We start from the raw sequence: 23707 nt of genomic DNA on the forward strand, positions 1-23707 counted from the left end.
AGTCAATTATCCTCTGTCCCCGTCCAGAATCTGACCCCCATGTCAAAAATCTGCCCCCCCAACAGCTCTATGATCCCCTCTCCCATGTCAAGAATTTGCTCCCCATAGCCTGAATTTCTCCCCCCAATCAATCACCCTCTGTGCCTCTGCCCCCCCCGTAAAAAATACCCCCCACCTCTATGATCCCCTCCCCATGTCCTGGATTTCCTCCCCAAGTCAATGACCCTCTGTGCCTCTGCCCCCCCTGTAAAAAATACCCCCCACCTCTATGATCCCCTCCCCATGTCCTGGATTGCCCCCCAAGTCAATCACCCCCTGTGCCTCTGCCCCCCCTGTAAAAAATACCCCCCACCTCTATGATCCCCTCCCCATGTCCTGGATTGCCCCCCAAGTCAATCACCCTCTGTGCCTCTGCCCCCCTGTAAAAAATACCCCCCACCTCTATGATCCCCTCCCCATGTCCTGGATTGCCCCCCAAGTCAATTACCCTCTGTGCCTCTGCCCAGAATCTGCTCCCCATGTCAAAAACTCCCTGTCCATGTCCAGGACAACCCCCCCCCAGTCAATCATCCTCTGCCGAGAATCTGCCCCCCCATGTCAAAAATACCCCCCCCCCATGATTCCCTCCCCCATGTCCAGGATCTCCCCCCCGTCCATCACCCTCTGCCTCTGTCCACATCCCACCCCCCCCCTTTGGCCCAAGTTACTGGTGGGTTGTTCTGAGAGCCCCCCCCCGGCCCGGCCAGCTCCTCGGCCCCCCTCCCCCGCTCGCTCCCAGTGGTTCCCTCCCCGCCTCGCTCCATCCCCTCGCTCCATCCAGCGCCACCACTCCGGAGCGCCAGGCAGAGCGAGCCCGGAGCGAGCCAGCCGGAGGGCCCCTTGCGCCGGAGCCGTGGAAATGGTTTGGCGGCGGCGCTGAAGCCGGGCAGGGCGCGGAGAAGGCGAGAGACCCCCCACCCCCGCCGCCCCCCAGCTCCGCGCACCGGACCCCCTGATCCCCCCCTGCCCCCCACACCCCCCCCCCCCCCCAGCTCCCGGGCCAAAGGCGGGAGCATGCGGAATTTGCGGCTCTTTCTGGTCTGGGTTGTGACTCTGACTGACACGCAGTGCCAAGGTAAGGGGGGGCCCCGCGCCCCCACCTCTTTTGTGTCCCCGCGCGCGGGGGGGGGCGAGTTTGCAAGTTGTTCGTGGGAGGATGGGCGAGGGCCGAAGGAGCGCGGGAGGGGGGCCGAGATGGAAAGATCCCCCCCCCCCCGAACCCCACTCACCCCCCCCCAATTCCTTCTGCAAACGTAGCAGCCGGGCCTGATCCTGGTGTAACTTCAGTGGCTTCGCTGGAACGGCTCCTGATTCGGGGGGGGGGGGTCGGTAGCCCTCCCCCCAACCCCACTTCTTTCATGGGAAATCGGGGGGGAGGGGGAATTGCATCTTCTTGGATCTAAAGCTGGGGGGGGAGTTAAGGGGGAGCCGCTTCCAGTCCCCCCCCCCTCCCGGTGTAACACTGGTGGGTAGCCTTGGTTGTTGCCCTTTTATTGGTGTATTTGTGTTGCTCAGAGAAAAGTTTTGTGGCAAAAAGAGCGGGGAGGGGGGGCCCGGAAGGCTGAAGGGGGAAAGTGAAGGAAGAGAGGGAGGAATGGCAGAGAGGAGAGTCACACGGATGCCAAGGAAGGGGAGGAGAGAGCGGGATGGGGAATGTGGGGGGAAGGGCAGGGGAGAGGCTGCGATTTCAAGTTATAAAGGGGGGGGGGTCCGAACCGTGTTTGTACAAGTTCTGCGGGGTTAGCCCCTCGCGGGGTGCATGGGGGGGCTGCTTTCCCGGGAATCCTCCCCCCCACACACACACACACACGCTGGGGAGCGGCTCCCAGGCCAAACCGCTGGCTGGAGAACAGCTGGGGCTCTCCTGGTGGAAGGACCATTCCAGGAAAGGGGAGCCCCTGTCTGGGAAGCCTGGGAGTTGGCATTAAACCTTGCTCTGTGCCCACTTGCGGGAAGCCGGGGGTGGGGTGGGGGGCTAGCTGGACTGGAGTCCCGGGTGCCCCCTCCTCGATCCGGGTGGGGACCCTTCCTGGGATGCCTTGTGCTGATGTCGCAGCAAAGGGGAAAAAAGGGGAATTTGTGTTTGCAGCAGGGGCGTCTTGTCTGTGACTCCAAGCGAGATGTGTGGGGCAGGGGAGCTGGGGTGTGTGTGGTGGGATCTCTCCCCAGGGGCAGGGTTGTGTGTGGGGCGAGGGAGCTGGGGTGTGTGTGGTGGGATCTCTCTCCAGGGGCAGGGTTGTGTGTGGGGTAGGGGAGCTGGGGTGTGTGTGGTGGGATCTCTCTCCAGGGGCAGGGTTGTGTGTGGGGTAGGGGAGCTGGGGTGTGTGTGGTGGGATCTCTCCCCAGGGGCAGGGTTGTGTGTGGGGCAGGGGAGCTGGGGTGTGTGGTGGGATCTCTCCCCAGGGGCAGGGTTGTGTGTGGGGCAGGGGAGCTGGGGTGTGTGGTAGGATCTCTCCCCAGGGGCAGAGTTGTGTGTGGGGCAGGGGAGCTGGGGTGTGTGTGGTGGGATCTCTCCCCAGGGGCAGGGTTGTGTGTGGGGCAGGGGAGCTGGGGGTGTGCGGTGGGATCTCTCTCCAGGGGCAGGGTTGTGTGTGGGGCAGGGGAGCTGGGGGTGTGTGGTGGGATCTCTCCCCAGGGGCAGGGTTGTGTGTGGGGCGAGGGAGCTGGGGTGTGTGGTGGGATCTCTCCCCAGGGGCAGGGTTGTGTGTGGGGTAGGGGAGCTGGGGTGTGTGTGGTGAGATCTCTCTCCAGGGGCAGGGTTGTGTGTGGGGCAGGGGAGCTGGGGTGTGTGTGGTGGGATCTCTCTCCAGGGGCAGGGTTGTGTGTAGGGCAGGGGAGCTGGGGGTGTGTGGTGGGATCTCTCCCCAGGGGCAGGGTTGTGTGTGGGGCGAGGGAGCTGGGGTGTGTGGTGGGATCTCTCCCCAGGGGCAGGGTTGTGTGTGGGGCGGGGGAGCTGGGGTGTGTGGTGGGATCTCTCCCCAGGGGCAGGGTTGTGTGTGGGGTAGGGGAGCTGGGGTGTGTGTGGTGGGATCTCTCCCCAGGGGCAGGGTTGTGTGTGGGGTAGGGGAGCTGGGGTGTGTGTGGTGGGATCTCTCCCCAGGGGCAGGGTTGTGTGTGGGGTAGGGGAGCTGGGGTGTGTGTGGTGGGATCTCTCCCCAGGGGCAGGGTTGTGTGTGGGGCGAGGGAGCTGGGGTGTGTGTGGTGGGATCTCTCCCCAGGGGCAGGGTTGTGTGTGGGGTAGGGGAGCCGGGGTGTGTCTGGTGGGATCTCTCCCCAGGGGCAGAGTTGTGTGTGGGGCAGGGGAGCCGGGGTGTGTGTGGTGGGATCTCTCCCCAGGGGCAGGGTTGTGTGTGGGGTAGGGGAGCTGGGGTGTGTGTGGTGGGATCTCTCCCCAGGGGCAGGGTTGTGTGTGGGGCAGGGGAATTGGGGTGTGTGTGGTGGGATCTCTCCCCAGGGGCAGGGTTGTGTGTGGGGCAGGGGAGCCGGGGTGTGTGTGGTGGGATCTCTCCCCAGGGGCAGGGTTGTGTGTGGGGTAGGGGAGCTGGGGTGTGTGTGGTGGGATCTCTCCCCAGGGGCAGGGTTGTGTGTGGGGCGGGGGAGCTGGGGTGTGTGGTGGGATCGCTCCCCAGGGGCAGGGTTGTGTGTGGGGCGAGGGAGCTGGGGTGTGTGTGGTAGAGGCGGAAAGGGAAAGATTCCCCCGGCTAAAGGAGCAACTCAGCCTCCTTCTGCAGATGTCTCAGCTCCCCCAGGAATGCCTGAGCCTGGAGATTTCTGGCAGATAAGGCTGCTGGGGGTTGTTTATCTAGCTGGTCGCAGGGACCTGTAGAGCTAGAAGATTCAGGTCTGGTCCTTCCTTGCAGACAGAGAGCTGAGCTGCGTCTCAGAGAAATGGAGGGGCCCTGGGCTCCCACTGGAAAGTAAGAAATCCAAGCCCTGCCAGGGTGGGTGGGGGGAACACGTCCCCTCTTCTGATCTTGCCCAGAAGGTGTTATTGCTGTTTGTCGTGCGGTCCCACTCAGTGGGCCGGTTGTGCCAGGCACTGCGCAGAGGCAGGAGAGACGGTCCCTGCCCCACGCTCACAGTCCAAATAGGACAAGACCCTTAGGCCCATTTTACAGAGGGGGCAAACTGAGGCCTAGAGAGACTTGCCCAAGTTCCAGGCTAGTGCCAGGCTGCCTCCTTCCCAACTGCTGGCTGCTTGGCGGGCACATGAGTTGGCTGGTTCTGGGGGTCTGTGTTGCGGGACCACCACCTCCTCTTGGGGCGAAATAGCCTCCACCAAAGGCGGGGCTGGAGGGGGATGAAACACCTGTGGGGGCCAGTTGGCAAAGGGCTCTGGCCCTGCCAGCGTCCCCGTGCTCTGGATACAGAGGCCTCCAATGCCTGCAGGTCCCTCCTGCTACAACATTCATTTAAAAAGGGGTGGGGGGGGGAGCGTTGCTAAGATGCTGGGAAGAAAATGAGACAAACAGGGGTTTAAAGGGGGGGGGAAAAGCCTCTTACACTGAAAGATCAGGCCGGGGGGTGGGGTGGGGGGTCAGGGCAGGATAAATACGTCTCATCCTCCACCCCCAGCCCCGTTGCAAGACTCCGGGAACCACCATGGGTCTTTACTTCAATGGAAGGAACAAAAGCTACAGTTTCCCCCCCCAAACTGTGACATGTGGATTTAATTGGAGGGAAGGTGGTGGGGGTGGGGTGGGGGGAGACGGTTGCAGGAGAGAGCAGAAATATTTCCCTTTTTATAAATATAACTCTTGGAAAGCAGCGTGAGGGGGGCAAATGGGCTGAGTCTGATTTACTCCTGGGGAGGATTTGATCCAGAGGGTGGCAGGGAAGCATACCCCTTGGGGAGGCGAATGGCTAAGCAGGGCTGGCGATTTAGGAAGCAGGATTCTGGAAAGAGGAGGCTTGGGGATCTGTTTTGATTCCCTTTCGAATTAACACCCCTCCGCCCCCCGTTTTTCTCCCTGCTCCCCACGGCTCTGCATGACACCAGGGGAGCCACTTGGGTTATTTTTCCAGGGTTTGCGGGGTGTGCATGGGGATTCTTGTAAGTTTCTTTCTCTTGCCTACTACCTCCTCCTTCGGAAGCTGTTTGGATGGGTTGGTCTGGGGCAGGAGGGGGTTTCCTTCAGGGTTGTTATCGGGGAGAAACGGAGCAGGGATTGGGGGTTGCAGAGTGATTGGGAAAACTGTAATCCCCCCCCCCCCCCCCAGGAGATTTATATAAATGAGCTTGATAGATGGAGAAAGGGGGGGGAAGTGCTGGAGTATTGGGGGGGGGGAGAAAGGACGGGGGGGGAATCTGTGCCATTCATGTGGTTTGAGCTCACGCACACACACACACACAGACACACACACACACACACACAAAGATGTTGAATGGGTTTCATCATTCTTCATTTCTCACTAAATAATTTTCTGTATCTTATCTAAATGAAACCCATTATTCTTCCCCCCATTTCAATCACTCGCTGTGATTGTGCCTCAAATTGAAATATTTATTCATTTTCCGGGTGATTCTTTATCCCTTTCTCTCTGTGTGGGTCCCCCCCCCCCTTCCCTTCCTTTCAGGGAAGAACAGCAAAATTGCAATAGCAAAGACTACAGCTAATCAGGAGAAGTGTGTGTGCTTCGGGAGGTGGGGGGTGTCAACCCATGGGGGTGGGAAGTGGCTAGGGCAGAGTTTTGGCTAGGGGAGGTAGAGAGGAGGAGTGTGCTTCATATTGCTTGGAAATATTGGGGGGGGGAACGTGCTTCCCAAATCCCTCCCCCTACCAGAAACACATGCATAAAATGCTTTGATCTTGCACCCCAGATGGCAGCTAGACAGAAGGAAGAGGGAGTGCTGCCATGCAACAGGGCGAGCTATGGTAAACTGGTCACAGATCCTTTGTCATGTGTCACCGCCCGGGCACTTCACATCCTGCAAGGGGGAGGAGGAATTGGGAGTCCAGGACTCCTGGGTTCTATCCCCAGCTCTGGGAAGGGAGTGGAGTCTAGTGGGTAGTGCAGGGTGGTCTACATGTCAGGACTCTTGGGTCCCTTTTCTGGTTTGCTATGTGTCTGTCTGGCCTGCTTTCCTTGCATTTATAGGGCGGCCTCTGGGCTGTCTGTGAAATAGTGATAAACTCACCTCCGGGGGGGCTGTGAGGTCTTAGTCAAGGTTTGTGATCCCCTGCCACAGATACCCGAGAAGGGAAAGGTTACAAAGAGCTCACACTCCCATTCAGCGTGGGGTTTGCCTTCTCCTCCAGTCCCAATGAACAAACGTGTTCCTGTGCCTTTAATCCCCATCCCATCCTTCATGACCCCAGACCTGGCTTCCCAGAGCAGGGACCAGGGCGCCATCCCTGGCCTCAATTAGGACAGAATCGCTAGGACTGGAACATACCAGGGTAGATCCTTGGCCACCGAGAGTGAGAAAGAAAGAAAGAGGTGGATAAATTCTATTGATCTTGTTGTTTATTCAGGTAACTGTTTTCATCAGCTAGTGAGTACATTACTGGTGAATAATATTTTCATTATTCAGTCCGGTTAGATAGATAGATAGATAGATAGATAGATAGATAGATAGATAGAGGGGGTGTATGGGATAGATAGATAGATGGGTGGATGGGGATAGATAGATACACATGTGGGGGGGTGGATGGCTGGCTGGTTAGAAGAGGGGTATCTATGGGGTAGTGTGTATTGTGATGGATGGAGCGGGATGGCTGGCTGGTTAGATGGAGGGGTGTTCCTAGGAATGGATAATTAAAGGGGTATATATAGGGATGGATCAGATATTACAGAGCTGAGGGCAGTATAAGAATCTATATATGTTGTTAGATAGAGGGGTATTTATGGGGATGGATAGACAGTTGGACAGAGGGGTGGGAGTGCAGATGGATGGACGGATGGACAGAGGGGCGGCGGTGCAGATGGATGGACGGATGGACAGAGGGGTGGCGGTGCAGATGGATGGACGGATGGACAGAGGAGTGGGGGTGAGGATGGATGGACGGACAGAGGTGTGGGGGGACGTATGGAGGATGGATGGACAGAGGGGTGGGGGTGCGGAGGGACGGACGGACGGACAGAGGGGTGGGGGGACGTATGGGGGATGGATGGACAGAGGGGTGGGGGTGTGGAGGGACAGACGGACAGAGGGGTGGGGGTGCGGAGGGATGGACGGACGGGCAGAGGGGTGGGGGTGCGGATGGATGGATGGATGGACAGAGGGGTGGGGGTGAGGATGGATGGACGGACAGAGGGGTGGGGGGACGTATGGAGGATGGATGGACAGAGGGGTGGGGGTGCGGAGGGACGGAGGGACGGACGGACAGAGGGGTGGGAGTGTGGATGGACAGAGGGGTGGGAGTGCGGAGGGACGGATGGACAGAGGGGTGGGGGTACGGAGGGACGGACGGACGGACAGAGGGGTGGGAGTGCGGAGGGACAGAGGGGTGGGGGTGCGGAGGGACGGAGGGACGGACGGACAGAGGGGTGGGAGTGCGGAGGGACGGAGGGATGGACGGACAGAGGGGTGGGGGTACGGAGGGACGGAGGGATGGACGGACAGAGGGGTGGGAGTGCGGAGGGACAGAGGGGTGGGAGTGCGGAGGGACGGACGGACGGACGGACAGAGGGGTGGGAGTGCGGAGGGACAGAGGGGTGGGGGTGCGGAGGGATGGAGGGACGGACAGACAGAGGGGTGGGAGTGCGGAGGGACGGATGGACAGAGGGGTGGGGGTACGGAGGGACGGACGGACGGACGGACAGAGGGGTGGGAGTGCGGAGGGACAGAGGGGTGGGAGTGCGGAGGGACGGGTGGACAGAGGGGTGGGGTGTGGATGGATGGATGAATGGACGGGGTGGAGGTGCAGACAGACAGACAGCGGGCAGAAGTGCGGATAGATAGTCTCCCCCCCGGGGAAGCAAGCAAGGAGCTGGCAGGACGTGGTTTCAGACCTGAGTAGACTCCGTGCCTGCGGAGAGCTCGGCCCCCCGTGTGCGTGGCTGCTGTGTCGCCGGCTCCCTTCCCCCCTCCGTGCCAGCCGCCCCCCGGCGAGCGGCAGGTAAATATTGTCAGCGCTGCGCGGGCGGTAATAGCAGTTTGACTGCAGATTGATTAGTGCTGTGTAAAAACTCGGCGCCCGGCAGCCCCCCTCACTCGCCCACGCATGCCGGCTGCTGCCTGTGCCACTTCCCTGCCAGCCGCCCTGACCTCCAGGGGCCCCCTAAAGCCCGGCCTGCCGGCTCCACGGGGCAGTTGGGGGAGCAGCTGGCATCGGGGTGGGGGTGGCTATCGGGTAAACACTGTGCTGGGGCAAATGGCTTCTCTTACCCAGCGTGGGGGCCAGCACGGGGTTGAGGAGGGAGAGGCCCCCCCCGGATGGTTGAAGTCTTTAGGGACTGGAGGAATACAATGCGGGGTGGAGGGGTGGCCCTGTGCGTGTCCGTCTGTCTGCTCGCTCTCGCCATATCCCCCGTCGTCCTAGCCTGCTCTCAACCTGCTGGCGGTGTGAGGGTTAAAGGGGCATCTTGTCATGCCCAGAGTCAATTTCCTGGTGTGTGTAGAGGGAAAGCGATGCCCCACAGCCCAGCCCCTCTCCCTGGGGTGGCCCTCTTATGGGGCACGCAGGCTGCAAACGTTCCCATCTCTCCGTCTCCTGGCGGCTTGGCAGGGGCTGGCCAGGCTGCTCCTCGGCCCCCCTGCCACCAGGATGTCGCTGTTCAGCTCCACATCTCCCCTTTCCCCCATCCCTCTGCCCAACGCAGCAGAGAAAGAGCAGGAGGATGAAGGGTTTGGTCCCCTTGTCTTGTCCTCTATGTGTGAGCGGCCCCAGGGCTGGTTTATAGCTTCCTGCTGTCCTGTCCAGCCCCAATAACCTGAACTGACTCCTGGCCGGGGACTCCAGCCCGGTTCCGCTGGGTGCTCTGGAACGTAACCCCCGTGTCTCTGACTCCCACCCCCGGCAGCCTCTTCTCCTCCCCCTCTGTGGCTGACCCACGGCAGGCCTTTCTCCCCCCGCCCCCGCGCAAATGTGACACGCCACCCAGCTGGAACCATGGGCCCGTCTGCCTTTCCAGATCAATTCCCTCCACTGCAGGCAGTCGTTGCCATGCCCGGGCTCTGAAAGCAGCAGGAGGGAAATGGGGGGGCTGCAGGAGAGCTGGATTCCCTGGGGAGGATGTGCCGGCCCCGGGCATAGCTGGGAATAACCTAGGTTTTCTGGGAGCCAGATGAACACCTGTCCATTAGGCTGTGCTACCTTTGCAGAGGTGGCAAAGCCCAGATCCCTAGACCCTTGTGTGGGGGACGGTACAGGCAGTTGGGGGTCACGTGGGCGTGGCTGTGAAAGGGGAAGCCCCTCCAGAAACCGGGCACAAGCCGGACTCCAGGCAGGCTGGGCACCAGCAAAGCAAAGCAGGGTTAGTGGAGCCGAGGGGAGGGGAGGGGAGATCAGAGGCAGGGCTGGCCAGACAAGCACTTCTGGGAGGATCCCTCTGCCTGGGGAAATGAGTGATGGGGCCCAGCTCCCTCCGCCCTGTTCCACTCCAGTGGCTCAGGCCCATGGCTCACTGCAAATGCAAACTGTCCCTGGGGATCAATGGGCATCGGACCCATCCATGATAATATCAGTTCCTTGGACTGGGGGATCTCCCTGCACACCGCAGCTGATCAATCCTCACCTCCAGCCACGTAGGGCAGGGGCTGATACGATCAGCTGCACTTTCCAGGTGGGGAAAGTGAGGCATGCAGTCGGGGAGTGATTTGCTCCAGGTCACACGGCAGGCCAGTGGTGGAGCGAGAAATGGAACCCAGGAGTCCTGGCTCCCAGGCCCTTGCTCCGACTACTTCCCCACAGAGAGCTCAGCGGAGTGGCTGGTCCCTGAGAACCCATTGCTAGCCCTGTCTTTCGCACACTCCACCGGCCTGCCGCCGTCCGGCCGGGCCCAGCATCCTGGTTGCAAGTGACTCTTGGTTAGGAAAGCCAGCAGCTGATGGTAACAAAATCCACTTGCTGTAGAGACAGTTCTCCCCGACTCCTGGGAGGACAGGGTTAGAGCCCTCAGCCTCACAGTCCAAAAACACAGGGCTTGCCCATTTGAGTTAAGGGTGCGCTCCCTCAGCTAGCAGCGGTAGCAGGCCTCTTATCCTGTCCGTGGACAGCCACTAGAGGGCGACCTCCAAGTAGCCCCCGCTGCCTGCTGCCACCCTCTCCCCACACTCCCTCGAGCTGTGCTCCGTTCGGCTCCCCGAAGGATCGTGCTTTGCGTTTCAACAAGCCGAGTGAAAAAACCCAACCTCCTCCAAGCAAAACTGGGCTGAAAGGGGCGAGATTCCCCCTGCTCTGGGGCTGAAGACACCCGCCCATGGAACCTCTGAGCACCGCAGGGTTTCCACCCTGAAGCTGTCGCCTGCCCCCCTGCCGACAACACCCCCTTCCCCAGCTCTCTCTCCATGGGATGCTTCCCTCCCACTCCACCCCAAGCTCCAGGGCTTCTATAGATCCTATAGTTCCTTTTATAGTTCCCAGATCCTGCTGCAGATGTCTAGTCAGGACTCCCTGGGATCAGCCCTGCTCCAGCTGGTGTTAGCCCCCTGTCTTGTTCCTCAGGGCATTGGGGCCTTCAGCCCGACAGCTCTCGGCCAGCCCCAACCCTTGGGCTTTCGCACTGGCCCTCTGAACAAGCCAAGTCCAGTTAACGGGTTCTTTGGATTCCAGCAGATGTAGCCTCGTCTGATCCTCTTGCACAGTCCTATGCAGGTGGGAAACGCTGCCCCCCAGCACGTTAGGGTTTTGCATCATCTTTGCACTGTTGCAAATGAGCGATGTTGCGCCGTTAAAGCTAATGCAGATTATGCCGTTGATTTCAACGGGAGCAGGATTGAACCATTCAAAGGGTCCTCCACCCTCGCGTGTGAAGGCACAAGTTGATTGTTCGCCCTCCACCATTCTTGCGTGGCTGTGAAATCGCTGCTGCGCTCCACACCAGAGGTGGCTGCCTTTCAGCGGTGGGAGAGCAATCCCCAGGCAGCATGGCTTCATGCTTTTAAATAGCTGCTGCTCTCCACCCCAGAGGTGGCTGTCTTTCAGGGCTGGGTGATTGATCCTTGGACAGCGTTGCTTTGTGCTGTTAACCAGCTGCTGCATCTTACCCCAGAGGTGGCTGCCTTCCGGAGGTGGGGGAAGCAATCCCAGCATGCAGCGCGTACTTTGCAAAGCATGTTGGGGTCGTGAGATTGCCCTTACTCCATAGGGCACAGGAGGCTGGATACCAGCTGCAATGGCCCCCTTCTGCTACAGCAACCCTTTCGCCGGGGAACGGACTGGTGGCTTGGAAGTGGCAGGAGGGGATGGGGGGACTCGGAGCAGCCGGGATGGCTCAGTGCTGACCCTGTTCTGGAAGGGAGGATTAGAGCTAATGGACAGCGTGTCACCATGGCTGTGTGGGGGCTGACCCAGCAAATTCCATCCCCTGCCTTGAGTCCGAGATTTCTTGCTCTCCTGCCCATTTTAATATCCCAGGGAGCCTCCTTTCCCACCCACATCTCCAGCACTCAGCCCCTCCCAGCCCCTCCACTCAAAGCCACTTAGGAAATTGGGACCCTGAGTGAGACCAGCCGGGGCACGCTGGGATTAAAGGGCTTAAATCCCGGCGGGGGGGTTGGAGCCAGCCAGCACTCCGGGGTGAGGCCACTGTAGTTCCCGGCAGCAAGGGTACGCTCGGGGGCTCCGGACCTCGCTCACTCCCCTGGCCCAGTGCTCCTGCTCGCTCGCTTCCCTGGCAGGGTCCTGTCACTCGACCTCTTGTTCCCCCAGCTCTTCCTCCCTTGCACTCGCCTCCCTGGGCTGGCGCGTGTGTTTGCCTGGGCTTGCCCTCTAGCTCGCTCTCCTAGGCTATCGCTGCGGGCATTGGCTCGCTTGGGGCGCTCTTGCTCTCTCTGTCGTTAGGCCCCGTTGTCAGTCCAGTGGGTGGCTTTGCAGCCTCTCCTGCAGGGCTGTGATCTCCGCCTACGATTCCTTTTGGCTGAGAGGGCAGGGAAAGAAACGAAGTCGCCTTGGAGACCCAGTTTCATCAGTAGAAAGGGGACCGATTGTGGCGAAGTGTGTGTGTGTTGGGCGTGTGCGTGTGCCACCCTCTATTGGAAGGAATCTGAAATGTCCCCCTATGTGTCATAAGCCCTATAGTGCTACCAGCTAGGGGAGATTCCCTGCTAGCTCCAGTGCTACACCTCTTTTCAGCGTAGACTTGCTGATACCATTTCAGGGGAGTCCTTGCTAAGCAAAGGTGGGAATTGCTATAACAGCCCGCCAGGCGAAGAGCTCCAACCTCCTAAGAGACCCAGAGTCCTTGCCCCGATTCTGCAGCGAACGCAGGGGGTGGTTGCCGTTATAGCCGGCCGGAGCCCCAGAGCCGTTTGTGAGGGAAGGTCAGAACAAATGCTGGCATCTCGGGAGTTCCAGGGGCCTTGGCCGCGCAGCGGACAGGACTGGGCTGTGGTGAATACAAAGGGGATTCTTTGCTGAGGCTGCTGGAGGCAGACCGCCCCTGTGATCCTCTTTGGCTCTAGATCCCAGCCTGCAGTGCCTGTTGTCACCCAAATGGGGCCGCTAACTGCACTTTGGGTCCCGCCCCGCCTAGGATAATGGGCATCAGCAGAGGAGCCCGGATTCCTGGGTTCTGTCGCATCTCCCTTGTTCTGGAGGCTGAATCCCAACACGGAGGTGGGGGATGCAGCGAACAGAGAGCAGTGGAGTTAGCAGCTTTGGGGTCCCTTCCCTGTTCCCTCCAAATCAAGCCCTCTGTTGCTCCCTGGTTGTCCCAGCCTATTCCCTGGGTTGTGCCCGGGGAGATCAAGATTGGCGGGCAGCAAAAAGCCACCGCCGGCTCCCATGCGCCGTGCAGCCCGGCGGGGAAGGAGCTAGCAAGCCGTGGGCATCTGCAGGCCTGCTGTGCAAGGCACGGGGGCGGTGGGAAGCAGGGAGAGTAGAAGTGCCGGGCCCAGAGGCTCCTGTCGGGTTGTGAGCGGCGCTAGCAGGTTCCCCCCGGGCCGAGGCCTGGGGAAACGTGACTTTCCCAGAGTAGAAATCCATGTAGCATCAAATATCGTTATCCCCGGGCACGTCAAGGGAGGGAGCGCGGGCGAACGAGGAGGCCAGCGCAGAACGACACGCGTCGTGGGCGTGGCTGATCAGCCGGGTGCGAGGAGGTGCCACGGGAGCTAGCAGCTTGCAATCCACTTCCCCAGCTTGTGGCGAGATTCCCTGGGCTCCCCCTCCCGCCCCCCGCACATACAGCTGTGCCACACAGCACAGGAACAGGCAGAAAGCCGGCGGGGTGGATTTCTAATGCCGTTAAATATTAATAATGCTTTGCCCTTCTCTGGCGCCTGCCAGCTGGGGAGATCAAAGCCCTTTGCAACCATTAGTGAATTTACCCAGGAGCTGGGTAAATATTTACAGTTGGGGAAACTGAGGCACGGGGAGGGGAAGTGTCTTGCCCAAGGTCACCCAGGGACTCAGTGGCAGAACCAGTACTAGAACCCAGAAACCTTGCCGCTTCCTCCGGCACCCGCATGCTGTAACCACCAGCCCACATTGCCGCCTGCAGCAGGGAGTAAGACCCAGGAGCACAAGCTGGCTGGGAAACGGTTTTCCCATCCTATGAAAATGCTGGAGATTTTGAAGAATTTCCCGGGACCTTTTGGAATCGTTCATGAAAAGCCAGAGGGAGAAAAAGACCCACCCCAGGGCAGCCAAGCGCCTGGTGGTTGGATGCTGGGTGGGACCCAGGTTCAAGTTCTGCTCTTCTTGACTCAGAGGATGGACTGGAACCCAGGTGTCCTGTGTCCCACATGGGTACACAGATGCCCCCACGGGACACGCCCACCTAGGAACACACACTCGTTTGTGCCCCCTTGCACATGGATACGCACCGCTTCATGCCGTGACTGCATCCCCGTAGGAGGCGATGTCTGTCCGGCACACGGCCCCCCCACTCCCCCACTGGCTGGCGTTTGGTGCTGGTAACTCAGGGATTATAGCTAACTCTCCATAAAGATTCCCCTAATTGCTTGCCTTACCTCAGGTTTTATCATCAAAGCATCCGTTATTCCCTCTCTAGCCTCCTTTTCTTTTTATTATCTCTTAATTAATCACTCTGGCTTTCACACTTAGCAGATAATTACAGTCTCCTGGGCACACGGCTCATTTTCATAACCTCCTGCTCTGAGTGGAGAGTGGGCGGGAGAACAGAGGGAAGGCGAGAAGAAGGGATGGAGGAGAGGAAAGTGGGGGGGAAAGGGGTGAGGTGTAATAGATCGGCCTTCTCTGCTATCCTGTCTCCCTCTACAGGCTGCAGCTCACAGAAGATAAGGGCTCTACTACTGCTGCTGTAGCTAACAGGGATCCCAATCCACACACTTGATCCAAAGCCTCCCTGAAATCAGCAGATTGCCATTAGTTTGATGGGCCCTGGGCCGGGCCCTGCAGCCAGAGGCCCCTCACGTTCTAGCCTGGGTGTGTGGAGGGTGGGATGGGGGGGAAAGAGAAACGTGAGCCAAGGGAAGATGTGGGAAGGGTTGCTGGACCAGCACAGGCCAGGCAGAACTTGTTACCCAGCTGCCTAGACAAACATGTGGGTGAGCGGGAAAGAAAAAGGGGGAGAGGCCGCCTTGAGAAAGCAGCCCCCCACCTTAGCTTTGTCCCGCCACTATTCAGAGGGTCCAGTCCTCCCTGCTTCCCGAGAAGGGCAGGCAACTGCCCAGGAAAGTTCTCAGCAAGGCCAGGGTTAGAGGCAGCATGGCCTAGTGAGTAGCGACTGTCACGACCTGCTCCCGAAACTGCATTTTCTGTCAGCGTCAGCATCCCAGACACCAGACCTGGTTGGGAATTTATTTTTATTTTTAATTTTGGGCCAGAAAATGCAGATTTGTCTAAACCAAAACTTTTCACGGGAAAGGGGAGGGCCCGACACACACAGCTTGGAAGTTAGCAGAACAGTTTCAAAATGAAAAATCCGGGTTTTCCCCGTTCGAAATGGCGGTCCGCTTTGAAATGTCAGCTCCTTCCCGTCTGGTTTTTTAAATTCAAAACAGAAAATGGTTGAAAAACCCGAAACAAACATTTCAAAATGAGCTGAATGCCTTTTCAGAGCATGAACATTTTTGCGATTTCAACTTTTCGTCCCACTTCAGGATGGGAACATTTTTTGCAGGTTGGGAAAACCATCTCCCCTCCCTCCCCCCCCCCTCTCCGCCAGCTCGGCCAACTCTAACAATGCAGAACTGGTGTGTGTGGGTCAGACAGATACAACCTAGTTCTTTCAGCCTCAGACCCGGGATCTCCTACCCTCCGGCCTGCTCTGGACTAGTTCTTGCAAAGCTCGCCTTTTGTCAGGGTGTACAGCCATGCTTCATTTTGTCTCCTACGAACATAACCCTCCACTTTTCCCAGCATAGGGAATGTAAGCTCCTTGCTCAGATAACTTCTACCAGTACAGCAGCAGGGCAGATCAGAAGAAGGAGCAGTTTGCATTGACTCTACGCTGGTGTAAACGGCTAATGGGCAAGGGAGAATCCAACCCAGACTCCCCAAGCCACGTTAAGCCCCCTTTTCCTGTCTCCGGCTGAGTAAAGAGGCCTTAACGCGAGTGTGACTGTTTAAGCCCCCTTGACGCAGCCAGAGGCCTAGGTGTCAATTAGAATTCAGGCCACTGCGCCGCGCCGAATTCCGTGGTTTCGTCACCGCTGTCCACCTCCAAAGCGAACCGCCGAGCGAGAGCGGGCTGTTCTTTGTCTGTCGTCCGGCTGTCCGCCCTTCCCGGCCTGAGTCTCATTGACCACGAGGCCCCTTTGCAAGGGTAAAGGGGCCCCAAAGCGGGAAGGGGGCCGTTCTCATTCATGCCTGCTTGGTGGCAAAGAGGAGTGTCCATGGGACGCGAGCCCCTCCACGTGTATCGCGCTGGCCGGCTGTATTTGGGAAAACAAACCAACACTTTACAAAGAAAAAGCGGGGGACCCCCGTCCTTTTCTTCCACAGGCTGGAATGTAACAGGTTGCCAATGCTACCATAGCAACGGGGGGGTGGGGGGATTATAATCCAAATGGAAATCAAAATAAGGGGGGAAAGAGGGAGAGGGCGAGACAGGCTAGTAAAGGGGAAGGGGGGGGGAGAAAAAACTTTTATTTCAAATCAGAGAGCAGTTGTATGCCTTGGAGGGGTTTCCATAGAAACAGCACAGAAAAGGAGATAGGCAAAGTGTGTGTGTGTGTATGGCAGGCAGCAACCCAATCGGAGTAAATGTTTAAAGGCATGAGCAAACCCATTCAGAGATAATTAAGTAACAGACAGCAGGTTCTCTTGGCTCTGCCATTGTTAAGGGCTCCAGACCCTTTTTTTTCTCCACCCTCCCCATCCACAGCCGCCCTCCCCAAAGTAATAAAGTCCTTGAATGAGTGGAGGCTCTGTCCTCCCTCCTTTCCCCGCCCGCCCCTTGCTCCCAGCCCCCCTGGGGTATGTCAGGCAGGGGTGCTGAATGAGGAGCATGTAGACTTGGGGAGAGGGGATTAGAATCCGTGTTCTTCATGTCTGCAAAGACAGGCTCTGCCCACTTGAGCTAAAGGAGGACTCCCCCAGCAAGCTGCAGATTGCAGTAGTAGGTCTTTTATCTTTTCCAGGGACTGGACACTAGAGGACGATACAAAAGTCAGGGCCTAATCCATAGCTCCTTGAAATCAATGGAAATACGCCACACGCCATTCCTCCGATCTCCGCCCCAAAGGGAGTTCAAAGCATCTGAACCAGCAGGGGCTATTTTTCCTCCCTCTGGGAAGTCTGTGGCTGGGTGTTTTGGCATCAGAACCTCCTGGGTCGGGGTCCCCAGGTTTGCAGACTCAATGGGGTTGGCTGCTTTGAGTCCCATTGACAGACCTGGTGGGGACGGTGTCTCTGCAGGGAGATGAAATACCCTGTGACTTATCAGATTGGGGGGGATGAAACTTCCAAAGTCACAGTTAGTCAGAAGATTCCCAAGAACAAAGCAGGGCTGGTTTCCATGCCCCAGGGGAATGCATTTTCCTAACTTCCTAGCGATGAGCAACTCTGAACTCTGAACTCCCCCGCTCTGATCCTCATTAACCTTTTGAGGTGGGGAGCAGAGTTCTTCTCTCTGTTTTATTTACTTGCAAGTGAATTTCAAATGAACAGTAAAAAAAAGCTTCCAACAGCGGAAAGGGGATTTCCCAGGGGGCTGGGTGAAATTTGCCGGTCTTCAATCTCGTAAGCAGTCCCACTCGTGCGTTTCAGATCAGCTAGTCCCCTTTTTAAATGCAAATCAAATCGATGCCATTTCGGCATCTCTGGTCGAACCAGCCCCATGGAGATGGTCCCGTCCCGTGGAGCTCTGTTCCTGCTCTGGCCGTGGGTGGGGGACAGACCGAATCGGCGTGGGAGAAGCAAGCATGGCTTTTCTGGCCGAGTATAGAATGGGTGGCGTCAGGACTCTGCCACCGAGTTGCTGCATGAGCCCGGGCAAGTTGCTGCATCTCTTTGTGCCTCAGGCCTGGCCTACGCTTAAAATTTAGGTCGACGTAGCTCCAGCGCTCGCACGTGGCCGTGCAAAATCCACAGCCCGGAGCTCCGCCAACCGAACGCTCAGAAGGCTTCTGTCGAAACTCACTCCTGTCGCTCGGGGAGGCGGTTTTCCAAAACCTGGTCCGTCAGCGTAGGCTGCGTCTGCACGATATGGTTGTGCCAGCGTAGCTATGGCACCGGGGCTCTGCCACGCTAGCCCCTGTAGTGTGGACAAGCCCTCGCTTTCTCTCCCCCGCTGTGCAATAAGGGTCATTCTGTGCAGGTGAGATCGGACAGTGAGTTCAGGCAGCAGCAGGAATCGCCTGCCATCCCCCGCACCGTCCCCGTGGGTTGTGGCAGGAGATTGCTCAGGGGCCCGATCCCTGCCACCAGCTGCCAGTGCATCCAGGAGCAGAAATGCCCGGTCCACCGGCTGCCCTGGACATTCGGTGTTGCGAGCATTTGGGGAGGCAGGTTTGTTCCGGGTCCATCTCTTGATTATCTAACGTGGGTGCGGATTCAAGAGGTGGCTTGGGGCCCCTCTGTCTGGGAGACCCTGCGTCTGCCCTTACCTTGGGAGGGAGGAGAGAGAGCGCTGGTTTAGATCTTGCTTTCCCTCCCCTTTCTCTTTCAGGATCCCCAGCCCCCACTCTGTCTCCCCAGGGTCTGTCTCTAACCTCTTTCCCCCCCCACCCCGGATTTCTCCCCCATTGCCCCCCAGACACCTCACTCCTCTCCCTGTAAAGATAAAGGAGAAGCTGGGGGAGGCCCTAAACCCAGTTGGTGGGGGATGCAGCTTTGTCTAAGGGGCCTTTGGGGGCTGCTTGACTCAAATCCTGCAGATGGGAATGGAGAAGCAGGGGGCTTTGATTCCTACCTGGGAGATTACAGGGATCGGTGGAGCGCTGAGCTGTGGCAGAGGAGATGGGGTGAGGGAGTGGGCTGGGAAGTCGCCTTTGATGTTGAGTCAAGGCTTGAAACAAAATGGGTCTGTGTGTTAGCGAGGAGCCAGGGGTAGGCCGGGAACCAGGATCAGGACCACCGACTGGGATGATGGAGGCAGAGCAGAGAGGGAGGAAGAGAGCGAGATGCTCATCAGCATCCCCTGAATGGCTGGGAAAGTTTAGAAGCCCCTTCGCAGGGCACTGTGGCATTTCTATGAAAACAGGGCTGAGCAGAAAGCAGAGGAGAGACACAGGGACAGACAGACAGACGGGCTCGTCAAGCCTGGGATCGGCGGCAACCTCCGGGGTGGGTCAAATGTGGCTGCGTCCCCCGCCGGCACCCGCTTGTGCTGGGAGACCTGGTGTTACAGGGGTCTCCGAGCCGGGCTACAGACTTGGACAAGTTTGGGATTTCCTGGGGCAAGCTGTAAACAGGTTTCAATCTGCTCCTCCGAGGCCTTGGATTGGGGTGGGGGGAGATAACCGGGTTTGAGTCACCTGGTTTATAAGCATCACCGGCTCGGCCCACCCAGCCCCTGTGAGAAGCTGGCCAGCCCGAGGCTGCGGTTGAGCACAGTCACTATGTGTCATCGCTAATCTGTGATACAGCAGATGGGGCTGTGAGTTCAGAATCCCACTTCTCCCACCATGGTTCGTGAGCAAGGCTAGGCAGGGAGCGCGGGAAGAAAGAGGTCTTTACTGAGTGTGCAAAGAGGCCAGGGTGGTGTGTGCCGAGAGGTCTGCATTACTCCAGGAGCAGCCTGGCCACCAGCTTGCTCTCCTGAGCTACAGATGTTGCACCAAACGGCTTCCCTTCTGGAACCTCCCGCTCCAGGTCCACTCACTCTGCGGCGGCAGCACGTCTCCTCTTGAAAACATCTTCCGATTTTTAAGCCGATCTCCTGATTTTTTTTGGAGTCGGACTCTGGGTTGTGGAACGCTTGGCCCTGGCGATGCTGTGAAATATCCCAGCGGAGAGGCTGCACCATGGCAAAGTGTTAGGCGGAAAAGTCCAGCGTTGTTAGGGCCTGCGTCACTCCAAGTTCCTGGAGGGAGTAACTAGTTTTGTGCAGCGCCGGCTCTACTGTGGGTACTTGGATACTTCTCTGGCCTCTGTTACCGTAGTATCTGAGCAGCTCACAAGGTTTAATGTATTTATCCTCTCAACATCCCTGCGAGGCAGGGCTGTTACCCTGTGGTACAGGTAGGGAAACTGAGGCACAGTGTGGCTTGACTGAGGTCACACAGGGAGTTTGCAGCAGAGCAAGAAATTGAACCTGGTCTCCCGAGCCCTGGTCTAGCAGCCTAAACGGTCAGCGGAGGCCATTGTGTCTTGTGCGGAAGGAGCGTCAGATACTGGGATGGATACTAGTGTGGGTCTGTGTCACTATAATGTCGGGGAGGGGGAGGAGATTCCCCCACGATCAGCCCCAGATTTCCCAGAGCTCTGCTCCCAGTCAGACACCAAAATAAAGGCCCTTTATTCAAAGGGGCTCAGCACCCGCTGGGCTGGGAGCACTTTGGAAAATATATCCCTGATTGTGGGTATCCTGCTCCGAGGGGGTTGAGGCTGAGGGCCTGGCGAAGCCAGCAGGAACCGGCCTGCCCTTTGCAGGAGCCAGCTTGCAACAAAAGGCTCTGCAGAAGCAGGCAACCCCTCCCCCAAGCCCAGCTTCCGACACCCCTAAAGTTTGAACCCCGCATGAGATCCCCTGCCTCTCTCTTGTTTGGTGAGTCCGCTTGGTTTCCCCCAAGCCCCTGCAGCAGAGCGGAGGCAGGAGTGGAAAGCCGAGGGTTAATTATTAGGTTTCCTTTCCCTCTCTAGTCTTCCAGAGAGCCTTGGCAGGAAATTTCTCAAATTCCAGGCTTGTAGGATCATCCCTGGGCTTTGACCGCAAGAGCGAGGGAGAGAGAGAGAGAGCATGAGGGAAAGAGAGAGATAACTGCTCCAGCTTCATATTTTCTCTGCAGGGTTTACAAAATCCAGAGGGGAAGGAGGGGTGATGGAGGGGGATTGTGCCAAGGGAAAGATTCCCCGAGCAAATTCCCCGTGCTAAGGCCCTGCTGGGTGCAGAGGGGGGATGGACGGGGCTGGAGGAAAAGCTAGCTCGCCTTTAGAAAATGTCTCTCCAAACAGTGCCCCGAGCTCCTTTAGGGAACACTTGGGGATCCAGAAAAGGGGTGTGTGTGTGTGTGTGAGCGGCAAGAGCCGGCTTGTTCCACAGCCATGACTGCGTCGGAGTCATGATGTAGTTAGTGGCTCTTTTATTTGCATCTTCCTGTTTCCGTTCGCCCTGAGGGGCAGGCCGAGTCACCCCACAACGCACCCCCCCCCCCAGCCCTCGAGAAACCCTGAATTTGCACAATACCAGCGATAAGACATGTGCTCTCCTCCCAGAGCCGGGCGCGTTTAATGGGGGGGGGTCTCGTTATTTATGATTTGCATTGCGGGTGCACCCCGAGGGCGCTAGGCGCTGTACAATCATGTAACTAGGAGATGGTGCCTGCCCCAAAGCGCTTACCCGCCTACGTTGTCGTGAAAGGGGACTGCAGGGCAAGTAGCCCCCAGGCCGCTAGGGCATAGCATCGACTTGTGGGGCTGCAGATGTAGACTAGAGAAAGGCAGAGTTTGGGGGTCCGGGCACTGAATCAGGCTCCGTCCATCGTGTCTTTGTTAAATGTGAACATCTATCTGAGCCTCTAGTGCCTTCTGTGTCCTCGGCGCACAAAAGCCGGGGGCTAGGGAGAGAGCGGCAAACTCGTGTCATTTGTGAGCGATAGCAGGACTGGTCTCCAGTGGGGAACGGCTGCTGTAACCTGCCTGCACTTCAGTGAAAGGGCTGGGCGCTTTGGTGTCTGGCTGCAGGACAAGGTGGCTAACCCAGGTGGCTTAGCTGATGCAAAGCGTCTCCTAGAGTAATGGTGAACCAGGTGACCTGTTGGCCCAAGGTGCTGAGAGATGGGAATCAGTCTGTGGGACCCGATTCATTGTTGTCCTGCGCCTCGTGCAGTTGTTTATACCAGCGCCAAGCGGGTTTTAAAGCCACCAGGGTCAAAATGGTTGCATTTAGCACCCTCTTTGCAGGGCAGCAGGAAATCAGCTCCACCACTAAGATGCATCCACCTCTGGGGTGGAACGCAGCGGCTGATTGCAAGCACACAGCAAACACCACAGGAGAGTTTAGGACAGGAAGTGAAGAAGAATCCCACTTCCAATTAGGGGTCGGCAATTCCCTTTTTCTCCTGACTCTCCCCAAAGCTGAGTCCGCCCCCCCTCCCCTTCCCTCCCCACACACACACCCCAAGCAGCTGAACGACTTCTCTTCCCCAGCTGGAGGGTTTGGGCTTTTGGTGGTTGTTCCTGCATCTGCTGCTGTGTCTGTCTTTCCAGCAGTGCCCGTCTCTGTGCTGTCAGGTTTCCTGCCCTGGTTGTTTTAACTAGTTGCGTGCTAATGCAGACCAGCCCTCGAGGTTCTGGGTCAGGGCTGCCGGGAGAGGGCCACCCCCGCGCTGCTGATTACTCTGCAGCCAGCCACGGTTAGGGAGGAATGTACTGAAATTCCTTTTCCTTCCCATATTTTCTTTTAGCGCAGCAGATTGGCAGGGAGGGCGCAGACAGGGAGGAGGACAAAGGGAAAAGGAGAGAAGGGAGCAGTGAGGGAGGCGAGATGAAGCCGGGAGTCCTGCGAAGGAGGAGAACATGCCAGCCATGGCTAATTACCCCGCTGTCCTCTCAGGCTGGGAGAGGCTGGTGGGAGGGCCGGGCTGGCAGAGATGAGCTGTGGGGAGGGAAGGGCACGGGGCATAGGGGAAAGGAGATCCCCACACTGGCCTCTCCCGGCCTGTTAGCGGGCGCCAGGGGCGGATGTGCGGGGCCAGTCAGAGAGCAGGGAGCTCCCCCCGTTCCCACACATCCCCTGGGGGAGGGACTGGGGGTGTGTGTGTATGAGGCCTGCTCTCCCCCAGTACTGGCCACGCGGGCTGGTTTTTAATTGAATCCACTGGTTTGGGTGCCTCCCACGGCCCCGTCACACAGGGAATGTGCTCGGAGCAGACGCCAGGCCGAAGCCTGACTCCATTGAGTCTCTGGGCCAGGCTCTCAGCTGGGGTAAACCAACCCAGCTCTGTGAGTTTCCATGGAGCTTACACCAGTAGGGAATTGGGGCCTGTGGATTTACTCCGGGATGCTGGGGCGGGGCAGGATCTGGGTCACTATTTGTGGGGGGAAGGGCAGTGGAAGAGGGGTGATGCCTGATAGTAGTTTCTCCTGTGGGCATTCACCTTTAGATTTGGGGTATGTATGTGGGGGAGACTGGGGAGCAGAGGGAGGGGAGAATAGGAACCAGGATGGAGACAGGAGAAGCTGGGGATCAGAGAGAGATGAGAATGGGGGAGCTGAGCATTGGGGTGCCTGGATTCAGAACTGCCCAGTCATGTGTCCTAGTCCCTATAGTGCTTGCATGCAATGGGGATTCTCCTTTAGCTCAGGTATGAGGGGGCAGGTGCGTTAGGAGCAGGAGGCTCCGAGCTCTGCTTCTGGGCAGTCTTGGGAGTGGTGACGCAGCATGCCCACAGCCATGACGTCCATAGGTGGCTCTGAATTTGGTCACCGGATTAGTTTCGCTTTGGAGTTCTCATGCCCTCGCCAAAGTTGGTTTCCCCCAGGCTGGCAATACCACAGAGGGGTATTTACATTTTAAACGGAGGGGAGAAATCGCACACCCCGCTTTTATGGATTTGCTTTCAAATGTCATTAAAAACCATTTCTGTCCAGATTAGGTTTTATGAAAACCCGGTTGTGGGGCTCTAAAGTACCTGGCATGATCCCAGTACCGAGGCGGGGGACGGGGTGTATTTTAGCAATCCCGGCCGCGTGCTCTATCTGAGATACCGAATCGAATCAAATCTAGTTACTGACGCCACGCTTGGCCCCTGGCTCGTCGAGGTGCCATATTGGATTTATTATCCACAGTGATCAGGGCTTGTTAGAATACGTCAACTTCACTCGTGATCTTTACCTGCTGTACTGATTAGAGCGGGGCTGGAAATTATTTTTCTGCCCTCTGAATATTTTGGAGATTTCAATAATCGGTGGCTCAGGCATTCACCTCAGGCATGGAAGACCCAGGTACAACCCCCTGGTTTGAATCTAGC

The 23707-nt window shown here is 58.1% G+C and overlaps 1 protein-coding gene across 1 annotated transcript in view; it reads left to right on the forward strand.

Annotated features, from left to right (window-relative positions):
* The first annotated feature begins 1044 nt into the window (after positions 1-1044).
* Positions 1045-23707, forward strand: part of KIRREL1 (kirre like nephrin family adhesion molecule 1) — an 85118-nt gene continuing 62455 nt past the window's right edge. Inside the window, exon 1 of the mRNA XM_054010725.1 lies at positions 1045-1114. Within this exon, the coding sequence (XP_053866700.1) occupies positions 1054-1114 (61 nt within the window). The 5' untranslated portion in view covers positions 1045-1053. The remainder of the gene's footprint in view (positions 1115-23707) is intronic.

The sequence above is a fragment of the Malaclemys terrapin genome, chromosome 21 (assembly GCF_027887155.1).
Source record: "Malaclemys terrapin pileata isolate rMalTer1 chromosome 21, rMalTer1.hap1, whole genome shotgun sequence".
Lineage (NCBI taxonomy): Eukaryota > Metazoa > Chordata > Testudines > Emydidae > Malaclemys > Malaclemys terrapin.